The following is a 22,513-nucleotide window of genomic DNA, read 5'->3' as shown; positions in this document are numbered from 1 at the left end:
GAACTTTTGCAAAGTCAAAATCAGTTTTCATTCATTTCTTCTTGCTCTCTGAGTTCTCCAGTCTCTTTACTCGCATTAGTGATGAGTTTTCCTTCCTATCAAGGCCATTTCATAATTAAACATCATCTGTCCTTCACTTAGGCCTCATCCTGATCTTCTGGAAGCTGCCTAGGCCCTGAGGTTATTGACCCTCTCTTGAACAGGGAGTCTAGATTCCACTGTTAAACAGTTGCTGTCTGAATAGATTATCTGGTCTTTTTACCTGTAATAAATTATTTTAAAGCTAAAATCAAATTTGCCTTTATTTACTCTTCCTTACATTAAAAAAAAAAGGTTAAGAAACATTCGTCTTTGAAGAAAAATAAAAGTTTTAAACCAGTTTCCGCCCCCCCCCCTCACCACAAAGCCCCCATGGTACTCATTCCTGCTAAACTATACATTTCATGAAGGCAGGGACCAACCTAAACTTGGTATCTTCACCAGCCATAGTTTAGGACTTGGCACACCCCATTCCCCAAATCTCTTTTCCACTACCAGTTCAATTGCCAAAAATCTCTTTAATAAGAGCTAAAGCTTTTCATTCTATGGGGAATGATAAAAGCTTGCACCTTTTTGCAAATACTTGGGGTTGTTAGTGTTTGTTTTTTATCCTGTGTTTGGGTAGCAAGGGGAAATACTGAAGGACCAAGAAGGGGAGGGTGGTGACAATCCACTTTGGATTAGAGAAGGGAGAAACTGGAGGCAAGGAGACCAACTAGGACTATGAAGGAACCTGAAATAGACTGACAGTGATAGCTAGGAGAACGGCAAGATTGGGACAGAACAAGCTGGCTGGATGGGGAAGAATCAAAAACAGGGAAGGCCCAATCTACAAGCTGCCCCTTTGTTGGCAAAGAAACTCAAAAGGAAAGAATGACTTGCCCAGGGTCACAAGGGAAGGAAAGAACAGGTCTTTAACAACTAATTCTGTCTACTATACCACATTGTTTCCCATGAAATATGCCAGTGAGGAAGAAATGTAGCTTGAGAACTCAAGAGACCAGGGATGGAAAGAGATTAATGCTTTTTAAAAAGAAAATGTAGGTAACAGAAGCTCATGGTTTCATATACATTTATTTTACTTTGGGTTTTGTTTTTTGGGGGAGTGGGGGTTGGTATACTGGAACATTTGTGTTTAAGGATGATTAAGTTCATAATAAAACACTTGTTTAAAAAAAAACGAAGAAAGGGGGCAGCTAGATGGCACAATGGATAAAGAACCAGCCCTGGATTCAGGCCTCAAACACTTAACACTTACTAGCTGTGTGATCCTGTGAGGGAGGAAGGGAGGAAGGGAGGAAGGGAGGAAGGGAGGAAGGGAGGAAGGGAGGAAGGGAGGAAGGGAGGAAGGGAGGAAGGGAGGGAGGAAGGGAGGAAGGAAGGAAGGAAGGAAGGAAGGAAGGAAGGAAGGAAGGAAGGAAGGAAGGAAGGAAGGAAGGAAGGAAGGAAGGAAGGAAGGAAGGAAGGAAGGAAGGAAAATGATCCCACTCTCCTCTACCCCCAATATACAGATTGGTAAATTATATACTATAACTAATGCAGGCAGACACCTTGATTGAGTGGGCAGCAAACCGGCCCATTTAGTCCAAAGCTTAAAAACCAGAAGTTTGAGCACTAAAATCCTAGTCTCTCAATCCCTATTTAATGTTCTCCAACCTCTGTGATCTGAGGAAAAGCTTACAGAAGAGAACCTCATACAAAAGTTTATGCAAAGACCTATAGTAAAGAACTTAAAGGTTCTTCTCTGCCTTGAGCTCCAAACCCACACGTCCAACTAAGAGTAGGGAAGTTCTGCCTGGCTGCCCTCATTGGCGTCTCTTAGGAGGCAGAAAGGACACTGGGTTTGGAGACAGCTCACCTCCTGGCTCTACAGTTCCAAAGAGGCTATTTCAGAAAGCAGGCACTTCTGGCATACAGGGCCAAGCAGTGTGTCCAGGAGAAGGGACAAATGAGGCCCAGCAGCAAGGTCCTGAAGTACACACTCTTTGGCTTTCCCCAGAGAGAACAGCATCAGGTGATCCTTAGAATGGGGAGTTTGGGGACCTCCCTCAAGAGACCTACCTGGGTCCCACTGCCACGCATGATGTCCTCTGGAATGGCATAGATCTGGTTCTCCATCTCTACTTTCTGGAGGCCATTGTCTGTTACTCTCACTCGCAGCACACGGAAGTTGGTTCCTCCAAGATCCAGAGCAAGGAAATCTCCGTCTTCTGCAGAGAGGAAAAGAAACTGTATTTCTTGGCACCTTCCTCCGAAGGTCAAAGGGATTTGAGATTTGTTGATTTGATCAACTTCCTCACTCAAAAAACTTCATCAGGAAGGAGATGATTAAGTGGGGCTTCCCTCAGAGACAGCAGGAAGACTGGGAACATGGCCCCAGGAGTGTGTTCAGTGCAATGCTCTCTACCTCATCAACACCAAGGACCTCTCGGTCAATGTTTTCTAGTGAGGCTAAGAGATAGACCACTACAAATATGAGGAACCCTTAACTATGTAAATCCTCTGCCTCCTAGAGGGCTCCACTTTCCCTAGCCCCAGGCTCTCAGCAGCTCAAAGAGAGCTGGTAGAGACTGGAAACTAGGAAGGAGGTAGTTGGAATGGGAAGAACAGAGAAGAAAGAAGGAATCCGTTTTAGGCTTTTAAAAATAAAGACCCTTTACTTTTTAGGGAACAGTACAATTCATCCAAGGAACAATAATTGTTAAATACAGCTTTAGCAAATACAGAGAAAAAATAGAAGGTACAATCTGTGCGGGGTGGACACAGTCTTGTACTGTGGAAAGCCACATAATCTAGGAGGAAAGCCCACCAGATTAAAAAGAAAAAATGTTTATGTAATTGCACACAATGTGTTAAAAAAAAAAAAAAAAAAGGAGATGGGGGAAATCGCATCTTGCCTGAAAAGTCTCTGGGAACAAAGACTTCAATAACACCACCTAACTTTTTGCTGGGAAGAATGGCAGTGTTTGTGATGTAGTCAGGTCTCTACAACAGCCCTGAAAAGTAGGTATCTAGCCTCTGCTAGATACCTCTAATGATGGAGCTCCCAGGCAGTTCATTCCCTTGTTGGACAACAGCTCTAGTTATTTAAAAATGTCTTCTGTATACTGAACTAGAGATAAGGCTTCTGTAATTTCCAGACAGAGGTTCCAGCTCTGTCCTCTAGGGCCACACAGGAAACTGAATGGTTCCCCTAGAACCTGTTAGTAACTTTATCACGAGATCTGAAAAGAAATCTACAGCCATACACTGAAACATAATAGAATTTAGGCCATGTTCACAGTTTATAAAGCCAGTTTTGTTTGTTTGGGGTTTTTTTGTCTTGCAGGAGAAGCCTGGCCTATATTCAGACTAATTCAGAAAGGCTAATCCTGCTTACATGATAGCCCTTAAAATATTGGAATACAACGATTATGTTCTTCCCGTCTTCCAGTACAAATTCTTTAGGTGATAGTATGGAGGGATGAATGGAATGCTACATTTGGAGTCAGGAAGGCCTGGGTTCAAAAGCTTGCTTTAGATACCCACCCTTAACTTCTCAGGACCTCATCTGCTTATCTATAAAATGAGGTGGTGAAATCAAGTCACCTCTAAATGTATGGTCCTAGGACCCTGTAATAATGATTCTAGTTTACATGCACACAGCACTGAGGGTGTACTTTTATTTACACGTTTTATCTGGTCTTCACAACACCAGCCTGGTTGCCGTCCTCTGGACACAATCCAGTTTCTTAACAGCTAAATACAATACTCTAGAAAAGGAAGACTCACTAGTCCAGAATAACCATGGGATCTGTCTTGATCTGGACACCACATTTGTATTAATTAACACAACTTTTATATTAAATTTTTAGTAGCCCCTTTCCCAATGAACCTATAGTTAACTAAACTCCCTAGGACCTTTTTAGAGGGGCTGCACATTAATACCAGTTCTTCCACAGTCTCTAATTGTTCAACTGAGTAAATGCAGGGTGATGGCAGATTTCTTCTTCTAACATAGCCCATGATGCCAGCCTATGGAGATCTTGTTAAGCCTACTAAATATACTGTCAGGCTCACAAAGTTCCAGGTGAGCTCCTCTAACCAATTTCTGTAATCAACCTAAATACTTTAGCTGTAGGAAAAGCAATTCCCAGACTATCTCCCTCCCCAGTAACTCCACCTCTTGTGACAGAGTCAATACAGATTTCAGTGAGAGCTCTCCCACATCTGGGAATTCTTCAGGCCTTCCCTTTTCTGCCCCAAATTGTTCCCTACCCAGATGACCTCTTCAGACAGATGTTCTCTGATCCATACTCAACTAGCTTTGGATCACTGCACTATCAGCCAGCCCACATTGTGTCAACAGAAGTCATGTCAAATACTTTGTTAACACCACAATGCACTATGTCCACAGAATTCCTCTGATCTTACTTCTATCAAAAAGGAAACATTTACCCTGGAAAGCAAATTTCCAAATAGATGTGTTTGGCCATGCCTCTCTTTGGCCGGGCTCAAAGATAAATACTTTTTCTTTCTACTCCATAACCATCTCTTCCATGATACAATTTCACTCACCAATGCCACCAGATAAAAGCAATCCTCTTCAAATTTCTCTTAGCAATTTACAGAGACCTTATCCTTTACACTTAACTGACCTTCCTGTGTATCACAGTAATTAAGTAAATGTCTCCTTTCTCCCTCAAACTCTATGTTCCATAAGAACTCAGTTTGTTCTGTTATTCACATATTATATATATATATATATATATATATACATGCATGTGTATAAATGTTAATACATGGGGGCAGCTAGGTGGCACAGTGGATAAAGCACTGGCCCTGGATTCAAGAGGACCTGAGTTCAAATCCGACCTCAGACACTTGATACTAGCTGTGTGACTCTGGGCAAGTCACTTAACCCTCACTGCCCCATAAATAAATAAATAAATGTGCATGCATTATATATATGTACACACACATACACATGCACGCACGAACAGAAAGACCTGTGCATAGCAGTCAAATCAGTCACAGTCAAGAAGCATTTATTATCTATGTGCTATGTATCAGGCATGGTCCTAAGAACTGGTAATTTCCAGGCAAAGGTTCCAGCTCTGTCCTTTAGGGAGTCCCCCAGAAAATTAAGTTAGTAAAGGGAAAAAAAAAAAAACCCTTGCTCTCCAAGAGCAAGGATGCCCTTCCATATTCTAATATGGAAGACAACATGTAGATAACTAAGTACATACATACGATAACTAAACAGTCAATAGCACTCCCTTCCTTCCCCTCACCTTCTTAGCTGCAGACAATTCTTCATGCTTCAAAATTGGCCACTTGCCAATAGCCCCTTCTCTTCTCATCTCACATCACTGAGACATCCTTCTCCCATCATCTCCTTTATTCTGTTCACAGAAAGGGTAGTCTTTTTTCCCTTGCCAAGGCCAACCCTCTAATATGTTTTCCCTTCTCATTTTTAAAATTATTTTTTTTTGTTTTTGGTTTTTTTTCAGTGAGGCAATTGGGGCCAAGTGACTTGCCCAGGGTCACACAGCCAGTAAGCGTCAAGTGTCTGAGGCTGGATCTGAACTCAGGTACCCCTGACTCCAGGGCCAATGCTCTTATCCATTGCGCCATCCAGCTGCCCCTAAAATTATTTTTTTAATTAAGAAACTGTTCTCTCTATTTCCTTCACTAGAAAAGTGAAAATGGAAACCCCAAATAGGCATAGAGGCAGAGCAGAACAAATCCCCTTGTTGTCCATGTCAAAGAAGAAGAAGGAGGAGGAGGAGGAGGAGAAGGAGAAGAAGGAGGAGGAGGAGGAGGAGAAGAAGAAGGAGAAGGAGAAGGAGAAGGAGAAGGAGAAGGAGAAGGAGAAGGAGAAGGAGAAGGAGAAGGAGAAGGAGAAGGAGAAGGAGAAGGAGAAGGAGAAGGAGAAGGAGAAGGAGAAGGAGAAGGAGAAGGAGAAGGAGAAGGAGGGCTATCTGGGTCCATCACCCTTCTTGTCCAGAAGTGGGTGGGCAGCATTCTAAATCATTGTTTTTCTAGAAATCAATGCATTGATCAGAGTTCTTAAAGTCTTTCAAAAATATTCATGTTTATGATGTGGATATGGTATAAATTATTCTTCTGTGTACTCCCTTCACTATGCATCAGTTCAAGATGAAGTTCAAGTGACACCCACTCCCCCTATCCTTTTCTTGTTTATATAGATTTATATAGATTTGTGAAGATAGATTTATATACCTATAGAATTAAACTTGTACCACCAATATGCCTAGCTTCTTCAACTGATCCCCAGTTTCTTCAACACCCTGGTCACCCTTCTCTGGGCACTGTCAGCTTGTTAATATTCTTTCTAAATGTGGGGTCTTGAACCAAAAATAATACTGTAGGCAGCACAACCAGAGTTTTAGGAAGTGAGGGAAAGGGAACAGGAAAGGGAAAGGTGATAAGCATGTGTAGCTATTGTGCTAGGCAAGGTACTTAGCACATACAAATAGTATCTCATTTGATATTCACAAGGATCCTGGGAGGGAGATGCTGTTATTTTACAGATAGTAAGTGACTTGCCCAGGGTTGACACTGCTAGTATATGTCTGTGTCTGATCTGAACTCAGGTCTTCCTGACTCCAAGCCAAGTGCTCTGTGCACTATGGTGCTACCTTGCTTAGGAACCACCACTGGAACATAAAGAACTATGTTCTGGTATGAAAAAGGAGTGGAGAGACATTAAGTGAAGTCTTAAGCTTTACAGCTTTCTGGGCTATTCTGATCAGTATTGAAAGCTGTCCCAAAGTGGGATAGGCTGAAGAGATAAGTGCCCCATCTATCTCCTCCTAAAAAGAGATCTGTGACTTGAACTGAATTCGCTATACATTATTGACTAATTTTGGAGACCACCTATGGCAATGCCCCAAACACCACCCACATCCCTAACATCCTCCCATTTCATTTCTCTTTGTATGCCAATGCTTCGCACAGTATTTTTCTAATAATTGAACTGAATTACTAAAAGTACAATGCTGTTTTTGAAACGTCATAAGTAATTACTAATTTTCTTCAAGAAAGAAAAGTATACACTGTTGTTACATGAGAACCAATGAAATTCCAGGACAGTTCCGGGTATAGTCAATATATGAACAAATATTGATCAAGCATCAGCTGTGAGCAGTAGACCTTCTGCTATGATGAAAGAATGTGGGAGATAACAAAATTTAGATTAGATATGGAGCTTACAATCTATTTAGGTGTGGAAGACACTGATAACTACAACAGAGAATAAACCAAATAGGCCAAGTTTCTAGGCTCCATTCCCATCAATAACCTTTAAGACTACAAAAGATGTGTGGGGGCAGCTAGATGGCACAGTGGTTAAAGCACCGGCCCTGGATTCAGGAGGACCTGAGTTCAAATCCGGCCTCAGACACTTAACACTTACTAGCTGTGTGACCCTGGGCAAGTCACTTAACCCCCATTGCCCTGCAAAAAAAAAAAAAAAAAAAGACTACAAAAGATGTAGACAGAAACTCAAATGCTGCCCAGACAAATCTTTTGAAGAGCAGACAAGGAAAAGAGCCTGAGGATGGCTCAACGCAACACAACCCCACTACTGGAACTATTCAGAGGGCAATCACAGTACTAACTCTGACCACCAGCTCATGAGCATTTCCTCTCAAAGAGGAAGGAGAACCACTACTCTATAAAGGATAGACGTGCTGGCTGGCACTATTTGAGGGTGTGAACTGTACAGTGAGTCACTTGATTCCTCTGATAAGGAACTTCCAGAAGGGAGGTCCTGTCATAAAAAAGCCCTGGTGACTTATAGTAATGGGCCAGGAAGTTAAAATGGTTACTCTATTTAGTTTAAAAATACACTCTAGATTCCTAGAGTACCTGCTGAGGATGCCAGTAGCCTTGATTGAGAGTATTACGGGGGAGCAATCACAATTTGCCTCTTCATGAAATCAACCAATAAATAATTCTTAACTGCCATCTTTTGTTCCAAATGCTAGAGATACAAATGCAAAGAATGAAATAATCCCTCAGTGTTTACATTCTAATAAAGGAGATAGTACATAGGAAAATATAAAGAGAATAAACATGAAGTTAATACAAATATGTACAGAGTAGTTAAATACATGTCAAGGTGTTCTTCCCAAAGCCCAGATCTGATCACGAAATACCCTCTACTCCATAAACTCCAATGGCTCCCTATTGCCTCTCAGAACAAGTATGTAATACTCTGGAATTCAAAGCCCTCCATAAACTGCCCTGCTTTCCCACTTTTCCCATAGGCTTCCACCTTACGCCCCACCACCCATTCCATGATCCATCTCCCAACTCCAATGCCTAGCTTGCCAGGCTCCCTTCTAGTCTTGGCTAAAATCCCACCTCCTACAGGAAGCCTTTCCTAAGCCCCCTTAATTTTAGTGCTTTCCCTCTGCTAATTATGCTTGTTCAATTACAGCTTGTTTGTACCTAACTGTTTGTGTGTTGCCTCCCCCATCTGACTGGGCCTCTTTTGTCCTTTGTATCCCTAGCACTCAGCACAATGTTTGGACATAGTAGGTGCTTAATAAATATTGACTGACTGGTAGGTGGAGATATCAGGAAGGAAAGGCTTCATCCAGAAGATGGTGTTTGAGCTGCATCTTAAAGGCACAGAGGCAGAAATAAGGATACCTTCATGCAGTCCTGGCACAAGGGACTGACATTATATCTTGTTCCCTACTGCAGATTAATAATGTATTTGACCAATATCTGAGTGCCTTATGTTATTTAGAGCAGACACAAAAGAAGAGCCCCTGCAGTGCTAAGTACAATATAACAAAGTAGCTTCTCAATAAATCTTAAAAAAAAAAAAAAAAACAAAAAACAAAAGCCTTATAGAATGAGTTGGAGAAACCAGCTAGTCCAATTCTACCAAATGACAAATGCTCTCTACAACATCCCTAACAAGTGGTCAAAAGGACCTCCTAGGAGGAGAACTATTTCACTACACCTCCTCTCAAGGCAGCTTTATTCTCTGCTGTGTAGTCCCTACCAATGGCTTCTATGAGAAGAAGAAAAAAATCTTCAGTCTAGCATCTAAAACTCTTTACAATCTAGCTCTCACCCACCAGACTTATTTCCTATTGCTCCTCTTCACATGGAGCAGCTGGTGATGCAATGGATAGGGCACTAGGACTGAAGTCAGGAAAACTCATTTTCATGAATTCAGATCCAACTTCAGACACTTACTAGCTGTGTGACCCTGGGCAAGTCACTTAACCCTGTTTGCCTCAGTTTCCTCATCTGTAAAATGGGCTGGAGAAGGAAACGGCAAATCACTCCAGTGTCTCTGCCAAGAAAACCCCAAATAGGGTCACAAAGTTGGACGTGACTGAAGAACGACTGAACAACTACTTTATATCCTCTTCATTCCAGCCTTGTTAGTGGTTCTCTGTCCATGAGATTCCATCTCCTGCCTCTGTGACTTCTTTACAAGTGTCCCACATGCTCTCTCTCCTTATCTCTCAACTGAGGAATCCATCAACTAAGTTCCCATCAAAGAATAGCACAGCAACCACCCTACTACATGAGGCTTTTCTGGATGTCCCCTCCTGCCAGTTATCAACAGTCTCTCCCTCTCACTTTATCATTGCTCAAGGTCACTTAACTATCAAAGGGCCGAAGATTTAATGACGCCTGGGTCTTCTGTCTCCAAGACCTGCCATTCATGAAGCCTTTCTACTGGACAAGCTGTGGCAAACAACAACACTACATTAATATTGTACATTCCTGGGGCAGCTAGGTGGTGCAGTGGATAGAGCACTAGCCCTGGATTCAGGAGGACCTGAGTTCAAATCCAGCCTCAGACCCTTGAAACTTACTAGCTGTGTGACCCTGGGCAAGTCACTTAACCCCAACTGCCTCACCAAAAAAATTTAAAATAATGTACGTTCCTATAGTGAGTTATGGTTTAAAGAACACTTGTGAGGGTGGTTGAATCAGTATTACATATACATAATACAGATAAGAAAACTGAGGCTGTGTGGTTTGCTCAGTCACATAGCTAGTAAGTAAGTAATGGAGCTATGAGGGAAAATCAATCCTCTCCTCAATAATTCTCAGGAACTCAGCAGCGATGTGACAAAGGCTCTTTCATTTCCTTCTCATGAGAAGTAGGCACCCCAGTGTACAGCTAGTGGGTGCAAAGAAAGGGGGCTGGCAGGCCATTTTATACCCAAGTCCCTAACGTGCATGGACCTTCCCCTTTTTCATCATTGGTCTGATTACTCAAGGGTAACAATCTAAGCAAACCTCATTGAGACCAGGGCTCTGTGAACCATGTGATTTTGTTAGCCTGAGGGGGAGGAGGGGATCTGAGACCTCTGTCCTACAAACAGGTCAGGAGGAGTATGATTGACAGTTATATCCACATTGAGAGGAGACAACTTCCAATTTTCTCACAAGAGCACAACTCAAACCTGAGTCTTGGGGAGCTCATACCAGTGCTTTCCACTGTCCATACCGGTAGAGAATACAAGGGCTATGAATTTTACAGATGGAAGAGACCAGTGTAGGCAGACTGGCTGGGGGTTCTGTGAAGGGAGTAACCCACAAGCAGCTCTTGCCACGGGTCATCCAGTTCCCTCCAGCAGCATGTCTGGGTTCATGGACAGCTCCAGTCCTCTAGGGACATCAAAGAGCTTTCCCAAAGTATCACCTATTGGTTACTTCCTGGTCACCTTTAGCTAAGTTCATGAAGGACAATGGTGATAAGGTGAATTTATATGGATTTAGAGGGTCGAGCAAAAGGACTTTGATACAATAAACCAACAAGCTCATTTAGCATCCAGGCCCTACCTTTCTGTAGCTATAACACTGAGGAAAGGCCTTAAAAGTTGCCTCCCTCACCTCAGGCTAGGCTGAGGAATTTTACAGCTTGGAAGGTTCTCAAATCCAACTCTGAGTTGAGGAGTTTACTGATTGGCCTGTCTAGCTGATGGAAAAACTGGGACTAAAATCCAGATGCCTCGATTTCAAACCCTAGCTTTTGGGAGTTTGAAGAAACCCTAAAATCACCTAGTCACCTAACCAGAGTTTTCAGCATCTCCTAATCTGAGCTCTTCCCACTATACTATACTGCCTTCTGTAGGGAAAAAGCCAAAAGACACCCTGGCACCCAGCATCAAGGAATAGCAGGAGTGAATTTTGGGTTACTGGGAAACAAAGACAGAGAACATATAAATTCTCAGAAATGCAGCCGACTTTGCTCAGAGTGACTGAAATTTTACTCCTCACAGGTCTTGCCCTCCAGTGAACTGTCCACTCCCAGCTTTGGCATTTTTAAGACGCCGTGGAGGGCCCTTGCAATCCCAGTCTTGCTATGGAAAACTTGGGACTCACCCTGGTGTGACTTTTTTTTTTCTTCATCTCCCCCCCCCCACCCCAGTGGCCTGAGGCAACATTTCTGAGTATTCCAGTTCTGAGTTTCCCTGGGTAGTTTAGGCCTCAGTAGGATTCTAGGAAAGCTGCATGCTGGTTGATTAACTATCTGTCATGGGGGATGACAAATAAAAAGAAAGACAAACTGCCTCTATCAGCACTCTTAATTTCTGAACACATTCAATGCGCTGAGCTAGCTACTCTGTGGGGATTAAGGTGGCTGGGGCTGCCTTTGTCCTAGGGTGATACTCTCACGAGGACAGGGGTCCAAACTAAACTAAAGCTGGGCTGATTTAGGAGTCAAACGGTCCCCAGCAGGTTCTGGTCAGAAGTTATCTTCATGACAGAGGTCAATCTCCTTGACCTTCCTAGGCCAAAGAGCAGGGAATGGCTGCCTTAGCCTTTTTGCTGAATTACAGGTGCGAAAAACTAATGAAAAATTACTCTCAATAATTATCCCCAATGTAGAATTTGAACTTGCACAAGAAGGCTGAATGCGGAGTCAGGAGGTATGGGTTTGAAAGCTGGCCTAGGCATGAGCTGGGCGACTGTGGGCAAAGGCACTTAATGTTTCTGAACTAAGCCTCTCTCAGCTTCTTCATCTCTAAAAAAAAAGGAACAATAAAATTTGAAATTCTTACTTCACAGGGCTATCATGAGGAAAGCATTTTTCAAATCGTCAAGCCCTAAGAGCGTTTTTGATTATTCTTATTATAAAATCTGCTATCATATCCTCCTTATTACGTCCTTCCTCTGCACCATGTCGCCAAGATGGAACATTCCTTCCTGGATCTGGTCTAAAAGAAGGTAGTAAGATGCAATGGAAAGTACTTTAGGAGAGTCAGTTGCCCCTGAATGACAAGGTTACATGAGTACGTGACATTCTCTGAATGTCTTCACTTCCTGTCATCACTAAATAACTATTGGCAAGAGATGAAGTAATATTTCTCCACGGGCCTTAAAAGTCCACCTAAGTACTGTTAAAATGACATTCTAACTTTGTGCTTTAAAAAGTAAGATCCTCACCTTGGGACAGAGTTCAATCATCCTCCCTGACTCAAATCTGGATGACTGTAGCAATAAAATGATGAAAAGACAAAGTTAGGGTGTGACAGATTTAGATCACAAGGGCCCCAGTCTATGTAGTAGTTGTTTTAACATACGACAATTTGCAGAAATTCATTAAACTGATCATACCCTCTGACCCAACAATACCCACTATAAAGCCCATAAAGAGGTCTAAAAGAGGAAACAAACATATATAGTGGGTAGAGTTTCATTATTTTCTATGCCACAGTAGTATTCCATATGATCATAATTTATTCAGCTCTTCACTCCAGTAGTTGTGTATTCCCTTAACTTCCAGTTCTTTGCTACGAGAAAAGTGGCTGTTCTGTGTGTGTATGTATGTGTGTGTATACACACACACACACACATATATACATATATGAAAGAGGCAGATTAGGTCCTGGAAAGACTTGTGGAAGCTGATATAGATTAAAATAAGCAAAACTAGGTGAATAGTTTATACAATGACAACTCTATAAATGCAAACCACTAATTTCTGATCAACTAAGTCAACCATGATTCTATAAGAATGATGATATTACTAACCTGGGAATCAAGATGTGACAGAATACAGAACAAGACTTTTTTGGACACATCCAATGCCAGAATTTTTTTTTTTGCTTGAATATATACATTTGTTATATTAAACATACTTGTTTTTCTTACTTCAATGGTTTGGCAGTGCATAAAATTGATTTTTATTCATTGGAAAATACTAATTTAAAAAGATAAAAGTTGAATGTTGTAGATGCCTTTGAAAAAGGCCATGTCTTTTCTTTTAGAAATTATGGTTTTTCATTATTTCCAGCCTGCCCCAATTTCACTTAATAATAATAACAACAAATGACAATTACATATCACTTTATATACATTATCTTGCCTGCTAAGTTACTTTCCCTCTCTAGACCATAGTTTATCTATAAATGTAGGCTTTCTAGCTTCCTATCTTATGATTCCTTGCATGACAGAATTACAATTTGCTGCACAGGAACTACAAGGGATTTTTAAAGGTCGCCTAAACCAACTCTATTATTAGATGAGAAAACTAGAGGCCCCAGAGTAGAAGTCACTTGCCTACTATATCACACAGGCAGCTAGTTAATGAAAAAGACAGGACTGACACCCAGGCCCCCTGACTGCAAATCCATCTCTCTTTTCACTAGACCATACTTACTGTATGCTATTCTGGAACAATTTAGCCTATCCTGAATTTCCCCTCTAGTTAGAAAAAAGAAGTCAATGACGGGGGCGGCTAGGTGGCACAGTAGATAAAGCACCGGCCCTGGATTCAGGAGTACCTGAGTTCAAATCTGGCCTCAGACACTCGACACTTACTAGCTGTGTGACCCTGGGCAAGTCACTTAACCCCCATTGCCCTGAAAAAAAAAAAAAGTCAATGACACAGTAAATAAAGGCATGATGATGTAGCAACTGGTGAGTATGCTATAAAGAGGCTGGAATCGGTCAAGTTTTTTTACATCTATTATGGACCCATCAACGTGTATGCTTTGCATGATGAAGGAAAAATTAGTCTGGTAGGCTATATCCACAAGCCTCTGATTTAGGGAATCAGATAACTCTAGGAATAATTTCCTGAGGAAAACTGATATAGAGGCAGCACTATCAGACTGACTGTAAGGGATCATTCACAGGACCTGCATTTTTGTGTCAATTCTATATAAACAGAATTCCAGAATATTAAGACTGGAAGGGATAGGTAGGTGGTGCAGTGGATAAAGCACTGGCCCTGGATTCAGGAAGACCTGAATTCAAATCCAGCCTCAAACACTTGATATTAGCTGTGTGACCCTGGGCAAGTCATGTTAAGTGACCTCACTTCCCCACAAAACAAAACAAAAACAAAATGTCTGGCATACAGTAGATACTTAATAATGAATTTTAGGAAAACACAAGACAAGGCAACACACCCCCTTTTAAAGCCAGCTTTTTGGCGTATTATCCAGCAAACTCATGTCTTCTAATATAAGCTACCTAAAGCATTTTTTTAAATCCATAGGGACTCAGTCACATCACTCATGAAGGGCAATCTTCACAGTGCAGTGAAAAGTAAAAGAGAACCTGCTTAAATTCTGGCTCCAAAATCTCCAAGCTATGTGACCAAGGGTAAACCATTTAAACTCTCTAAGTTTAGCTTTCTCAGCAGTAACATGGAGATAACAGATACAATACTGGGGCAGTTCCCAAGTCTGTTGTAAAGGAAACACTGTGTGTATCTTCATAATGTGAGCTAGTAATGAAAACTTAGTAGCAGAGAAAGCGTTCTGAAGGACAAGTTCAGTGACGAGAAGATTGCATTTAGCATCAGAAGACCCGAGTTCAAACTCTGACTTAGACAAATTGCTTCCCCTTTTCCAGACTTTAATTTCCTCATTAGTAAAATGAGAAGGCTGCATTGACTTGACCTCAAAGGTGCCTTTCTGGAATGATATGCTATGAATGTCCTCTGGTAGGAGGAGTCTTGGAAGGAGAGTGTTAGGAGTAGTAAGGTGGCTCAAGGCACAATTATTTATGTAGACTGCATAAATGGTTTACTTCTAACAACAGGTAAGCCCCCAATTAATGAGGTCTCGAGAATATTACTCAGAAATGATCACTTAAATCCAATTCATTGCAAGTCGGGTCATCACCCTGATGTCCTGGTCTTCTTCAGGAACAAAGGACAAACAAGTCAGAAATGAGCATTCTTCCCCTTCCCAGCAGAATGGGCCAGCTAAGACAAATGCAAAATGTGTACAAGAAGTATACTACTTCATAGCTACAGGTTGGGATTTTTTTTTTTCTTTAAGAAATCTGCTAGGGCTAAAGTTAGTAAGAAGTGAGTACACCACTTCTGGGAATCCTTATATCATGAGCCAGCAACATATGGTACTCACACCATTTGTCCAAGTAATAAGAGGAAAAGATATAGAGGAAGCACATAGGTCAACAGAGAACCAACCAGACTCTTCTGGAACTTACAACTGGCAGGTGGCATGGGGTAGGGTAGGGAGGAGATAGAGGCAGGAAGGCAGGGAACCAGGCCAAATAAGAGATGGAGGCGTCTGTCCCTCCAAATCATCTCCTCTAAGCTTATCCTGCTTTCATATCTTTTCTGTGGAGCCCATGGTTTCTCTTACTATCATATGGAATAATAGAATTTGGGGGCTGGAGAGGACCTATTAGAGCTGATTAAGAAGATGATGTCCAAGAACAGGATTTGGATTTTTGGACCATGACTTAAATAAAATACAGGAGCACTTAACAAAGGCTGCTTAGAGTTTATTTGCCCAGAGTCTTGTAAATCTAATCAGAAAAGCTATAAACTAAAAAGGAAGGAGGAAGGAGAAAATTACCTGGGCATATGATACCACAGAAAGCGGCAAGATTATAGGATGAAGAATGTAGGAAACATCCAGAGGTTCACAAGAGATAAAATCCAAGAAAGAAGTCAGTAATAAAACCCTCACCTTCAGATGTCTGTACATAAGTGTATTGTGTATGTATGGGTAGCAAGCAAGATGAAATCAAATCGTAATTCAAAAAGGTGACTTTAACCAAACAGGTATCACTGAGACAGACATATGGGATGAGCCACATGACTGGAACTGGAACATAGTCTGTAAATGTTTCCCTAACTCAAAAGGAATAAGATCGAAGAGGGAGGAGAGAAGAGAAAGACAAAAATATAGCCACCCCTCCCAGTGGATGGAATGATGATTATGTGCAATAGAGAAAAGACAAACAAGAGTTGATGCACTCTTCTACTGCTTCTGTGCTTTCAGCCAAGGAGTGATCTTTGAAATGAAAAGGAGCAGAATAAAAATGACTAACAGAACTGCCGTTCAAGAAAAGTAGAGAAATATCTGGCTGCCTTTGATGAGTTCGAGTCACCTGGCCTAGATGAACTGTATTCTGAAAGAAGTAATTGGGGGGGGGGGGGGGGGGGGTTTTAGGTGGTGTAGTGGATAAAGCACCAGCCCTGAATTCAGAACCTGAGTTCAGATGTGGCCTCAAACACTTGACACTAGCTGTGTGACCATGGGCAAGTCACTTAACCCTCATTGCCCAGCAAAAAAGAAAACAAAACAAAAAAAAAAACAACGACAAAAACCCTAATGAAATGAAATTTCTGAATTCCTATCTTTGACCTTTAAAAAGTTCTGGGGAATGGAGGAGGTATGAGAGGAAAAGGCAAATTGTCCTAATTTTCACCAAGAAAGAAGAAGAAAGTGGAGTCTTTACACCACAGGCCAGTGAGCTAAATTTCAGCTGCTAAAGAAATTCTACAACACCCAGTGCTAATGGCTATCTAAAAGAATCAGAGTAGCTTCATCTAAAAACAATTTGTGCCAGACCGTTTCCTTTCTAGATGGGCTTATAAAACTACAATTGTGGGGGACTTCTCTGTATTGTTTATCTATATTTTATAAAAAAAAATTGGCAGTCAGTTATGCTATTCTTGTGGAACAAGATGGAGAGATGTGTGCTGGAAGACAATAAATTAGATGGATTTGGAATTGATTACTTAGGCAGACTCTCAAAGACTCATTAGGAGTTCAATGTCCAGGTGGAAGATAAAGGCAGACATATTATGCATGTACAGGTGGCACAAAAGCTGGGAGATACAATCAACACATTAGGCAATAGTCAGGATCCCCCCCAAATTTTGATGGCTTAGAATGGTATTGTCAAACTCTAAAAGAAATGGGGCCACTAAAACATTACATAAGAGATCCCTGTGGCTCCATATTAATTTAGGAAAACCACCTATTAATATTATCTGTGTTCTACTGTATTTTTATTTATTTTGTTAAATATACCCCAATTAAATTTAAATCTGGTTCATGCCACACTAAGTAGTGTTTGACACCTGGCCTAAAATACTGGGTCTTATTTATACTGGCTTGAAGTTTGAAAAAGCTGCTTCACAAAGGGCAACTAGGCATCTGGTTCAAGTCACACTAAGTAATGTTTGACACCTGGCCTAAAATACTGAGTCTTATTTATACTGGCTTGAAGCTTGAAAAAGCCACTTTGTAGGGACAGCTAGGTGGCGCAGTGGATAAAGTACTGGCCCTGGATTCAGGAGGACCTGAGTTCAAATATGTCTTCGGACACTTGACACTAGCTGTGTGACCCTGGGCAAGTCACTTAACCCTCACCATCCTGCCCCAAAAAAAAAAAAAGGAAAAGAAAGGACAGGAAGGGGCCACTTTGAAAAAGACAGCTAGGTGGTGCAGTGAACAGAGCACTGGGAGACCTGAATTCAAATCCAGCCTCAGACTAGCCGTGCGGCCCTGAGCAAGTCACTTAACCATCGTTTTCTTCAGATTCCTCATCTGTAAAATGGGAATAATAATTGTAGCAGGCACTTATCACCATGTCTGGCACATAGTAAGAGCTATATACATATTAGTAGTTAGCTATTATTATGCAAGATAGGGGAAGAACAGAAAAGGTATTTATTTATATGGCACCTACTATGTGCTCATTGTTTTAGAAATTTTATCTCATTTGATCCTCACAACAATCCTGCAAGATGGGTGCTATTATTATCCCCATTCTACAGATGAGGAAACTGAGGCAGGCAGAGACGAAATTCTTTTCCCAGGATAACACAGCTGTGTCTGAAGTCATATCTGAACTCAAGTCTTCTGACTCCAGTCCCAATGCTATCCACCAAACCACCTAACTGCCTCCAAGATACCTTGACAGCAGTATATCTGGGGGGAGGTGTGGACTGTAAGACCTACATGAGGCAACAACAGTATGGCATCCCAGCCCAGAAAGTTAATGTAAGCTTTGGCTGCAGTAAGGGGAGCATAGGATCCAAGGTCTAGAGAGAGATGAGTCTAAAGTACTGTGTTCGGTTCTGGGCACATTTACTGAAAAGGCTAGAGAACACTGAGGCAGACAGGGAAGCACCTCAGGTGAAGGCCATGAGGATGCGTTGAAGAACTGAGGACGCTTAGCCTGCAGAAATTTAAGGACAACCTGGCATCCCTCTACAAATATCTGAAGGTCTGTCACGTAGAAAAGGAAAAAGATTTGTTCTGTTTGGCCCTGGAGGAAAAGATGAAGAAACCATTAAAAGCAGAAACAGCTTAGGGGATGATGTCATCCAGGCCGGAAGCAAAATGAAGAATCTGCAGCTTTTTTTTTGTAAAGGTAAATATAATAAAAAAGTGTAACTGAGACCAATAATACAACAGGTGGCCACGTTTGAAATTCCAATCAGGAATGCTACCATCTGGAAGGGATGGGCAAGGGTCAAGGGGGAAAAGTGAAAGAAGAAAACCTGAACAAGGCCTGGACACTTCAACTTTTAGCTCAAAGCTCTACTGTGAGCCAGACACTTTAGAAGGTGCAAGGGAGAACACAAAACCCAATAAATCTCTCCTGAGTTAAGGTGTGTTTGGGCAGGGCAGTGGCCAGCCCAGCTCTCTAATGGAAAGATAATCCTCCAAGTGGCTGCAAAAAGTTAGGAGGCCCTTAAAGTTTGCAAAGATAATCCAAGTATTATCTCTGCTTTATTTGTTTTATATCAATATTTACAGTAATATCTTTTTGCATCACCCTCATTAGCCAATTCTGCCATCCAAGAAGCCAGCCCTTAGAATGAAAGAAGAAAGAAAAAAATCCTTCAGTCAAATTAACAAACACATCAAACTTAACCATGTTAATTATGCTGCATTATAGCTATCTTCTAAGTGAAAGTAAAGAAATAGAGAAAGAGTAGGTCTGGAAGAAGAGGACAAATCTAAGATACATTGCAGGTTATACTGACAGAATTTGCTAATTCAGTTCAACCAACATTAAGCATCTACAAAGTGCAAGGCACTCCATCCTGCTTATATGAAGACAAAAACAAAACAACCCCTTCCTTCAAAGTACCTATGTTCTAAACGTGAGGAAGAGATGCCACAAGTACACAAATCAGTACATTACAATCAGTATGGCGGAAGGGGGAGGAGAGTGTTATCTGATCAGAAAGAGGCATCTGAATAGAAGCCAGAAGGGAGCTGAGGATTCTCAGGCAGAAATGAAGAGAGAACCAATTCCAGGAAGGGGAGACAAGTCTAAGTGAATAATTTAACATAGGTCAGTTTAAAAATGTATCCAAGGGGCGGCTAGGTGGCGCAGTGGATAAAGCACCGGCCCTGGAGTACTCTGGAGTACCTGAGTTCAAATCCGGCCTCAGACACTTGACACTTACTAGGTGTGTGACCCTGGGCAAGTCACTTAACCCCCATTGCCCTGCAAAACAAAACAAAACAAAAAAAATGTATGTGGGGGGGGGGGGGGACAGCTAAGTGGCGCAGTAGATAAAGCACCAGCCCTGGATTCAGGAGGACCTGAGTTCAAATCCGGACTGAGACACTTGACACTTACTAGCTGTGTGACCTTGGGCAAGTCACTTAACCCCCCATTGCCCCAACCCCCCAAAAAATGTATCCAAGGTTTAAAATATGAATGTATGGGAGAATATTGGCAGAGCCATTTCAATTTGAAAGTTAGAAACGACAGGTTTGGAGGGAAACTGAGTGAGTTTTCTTTTAAACCTATTGAGTACAAAGTGTTGGTGGAACATCTGGATGAGAATGTCCAGGAGGCAGTTGGAAATCAAGGACCTTGATTTGCCACAGGTCAGCTGCTCAAGCTGAAAGTGCTGGAGCTAAGATATGATCCCAGTGCACTGGTCTCCAAATTCAAGGCATGCTCTACTCCATTGTGCTGCCTTGAGAAGATCTCATCATTGTTTCTGCTATGTTTCCTTCTATCTATCTTGAAGAGAGGCAATTTACAGGAGACACCAGCTCTATAACCTATCAGAAGGCAAACAAGTATTCAAAAAGATCAGGGAACCAGGCAGAAAGGATGAATTTCAGCCATAAGTACTAAAGCTCCCCTCCTCCCCTCACACTTGGATTTGAGAAACAGAATTTATCACTGGGGAGAGATTATCTACTCTATTTGCTACCATGATTTGCCTTTCTTCCCATTTTCAGTATCCACCTTTATCAGAAACACAAGGTCAGAAGAGATAAAGTAGTTTGTTTCCCCATACTCCTGGGAGTTCACATGCCTAGAAAATATTCAAATGGCATTTTATGGCTCTAAATAGTAACATAATATGGAAGGTAATTTGATACAAAGTAATTCAAAGATTCACAACCCAAACTAGGAAGAAACCAGCCTTGTTTAACTTATGATGCTTAAAAATTCTAACGGGTTTCTTTTTTAGAATAATTTTTTAAAAGGGTTCATTTTACATCAATAGGTGCTTGCTGTGGTTTTCCAGTCATGTCCAACTCCTCGTTACCCCATTTGGGGTTTTCTTGGCAAAGATACTGGAGTGGTTTGCCATTTCCTTCTCCAGCTCATTTTACAGATTGGGAAACTGAGGCAAACAGGGTCAAGCAACTTGCTCAGTGTCACACAGCTAGTTAAGTGTCTGACACCAGATCTGAAGTCAAGAATATAAGTATTCCTTACTCCAGGCCCAGCACTCTATCCACTTCACCACCCAGCTACCCTAGGCCCTTACTAGTTAATTTAAAATAGACTGCCAATATAAAACATGGAATGACAAAGCTGGAAGGGGCCTTAGAACAATGTTGAGAACCAACGGTTTCTTCCTTAGAAGAATTTCCTAACAGGGTCCATTTGCATCATCATCAGGCCCTGTCTAATTCATTAAAAACAGACCACCAACATTAAGCATCGAGCAATGTTGTGAGCTAAGGAGATCTTAGCAGTCTTCCAGTCCCCATATCATCTTCCAGGAGCCCCAGAGAGAGAAAGTAATTTACCCAAGGCTGGACTCAATGCTACAGTGATTTAGAAGAATGTCAGCTCCTTGAGAGCAGAGACGGTTTCATTTTTGTCTTTGTAACCCGTAGCTTAGCACAAAGGAGACATTTAATAAATAAACAAACAACCAAATAAATAAATAAATGCTTATTGAATGAACTGAATGGAATTTTGCTCTTCAACCTGCCAACTAAGTGTTTCAAGGACACTCTTCAAGGTCTCTCTGAAGAACTTTTGTGAGACACGGGAGACACCAGCACAAAACCACCCAGCATAAAGTGCCCACATCAAAGAAGGCACTTATGAACAAAGCAGAATTATAGTAGCTCAAAAAGAGGTGAGATAAACAAATTTAAAGACAACTCTGCTCCAAATGTTCACGTGTATTTGGGTATGTGTACCCAACTTGTGGTCTAGCCTTCCAAGCTCCTATCAGTCCACTCAGCCAGTCAAGACACTGTACCTTGACCCCAACATAGTGATGTCATTTGGGTCCTCTTCCAGAATGAAGGACAAGAACCACCAACCCAAGTGTTTCCAGTTTTACAGACTATGGCTCCATAGTGAGGCCTTTAAATTTAGGGTGTGTTACAGATACTCCCTAACGTGTTATAAAACAGCTACTACACCTTGCCTTGCCCAACGGAAGATGGTTATTCCTGCCTCATCCATTGTTCCAAAGTCACTTCTGAGGCCCTTTTTAGGTTTCCGACTGAGTTAAAGGAAAGCAAAGTAGGTGTGGAAAAATCCCTCAGGGACTTTGTCAGTGTAGAAAGAAGACCCAGGAGATATAATTTGGAGTTGGGAGTGGGGAAACCAACCTACAAAGAAAGAGGGGAATGGGTTGGCTCTGTCTTGGCCAGTGTTTGCAAGGCCTCAGTCTCTTCCATTTGAAAATAAGAACAATAATTCCTGTTCTATTTTTCTCTCCTAAAGATGTTCTGATGGGAAATGGTAGCTTTAAATTCATCATGAAACATATTTATGGTATTTATTGCAGGAATCAATCTAGCCTTTATACATTATTACCACTCAACTATTAGCCAAATAATGAGTCTTTTAAAATCCTTTATGCAATGGAATCCTTTATGCTTTATGGAATAGAGAAATATTCTACATATAAAAAGTATCATGCAGGACAATTTTCTAAATAAACACTCAAACTTTTTCCCCTTTTTTC

At 41.5% G+C, this 22,513-nt stretch overlaps 1 protein-coding gene across 2 annotated transcripts in view; it reads right to left on the bottom strand.

Annotated features, from left to right (window-relative positions):
* The window catches only part of HK2 (hexokinase 2), a 93,701-nt gene that overhangs the window by 33,522 nt on the left and 37,666 nt on the right, over positions 1-22,513 (bottom strand). For both annotated transcript variants that reach the window (XM_043987077.1, XM_043987078.1), the window contains exon 3: positions 2,101-2,249. In XM_043987077.1, coding sequence (XP_043843012.1) covers positions 2,101-2,249 — 149 coding nt within the window. The remainder of the gene's footprint in view (positions 1-2,100; positions 2,250-22,513) is intronic.

This window comes from Dromiciops gliroides, chromosome 2 (genome assembly GCF_019393635.1).
Source record: "Dromiciops gliroides isolate mDroGli1 chromosome 2, mDroGli1.pri, whole genome shotgun sequence".
NCBI classification, from domain to species: Eukaryota; Metazoa; Chordata; class Mammalia; order Microbiotheria; family Microbiotheriidae; genus Dromiciops; species Dromiciops gliroides.
Note: the sequence above shows the minus strand (reverse complement) of the source record. Positions and strands in the feature narration are given on the sequence as shown.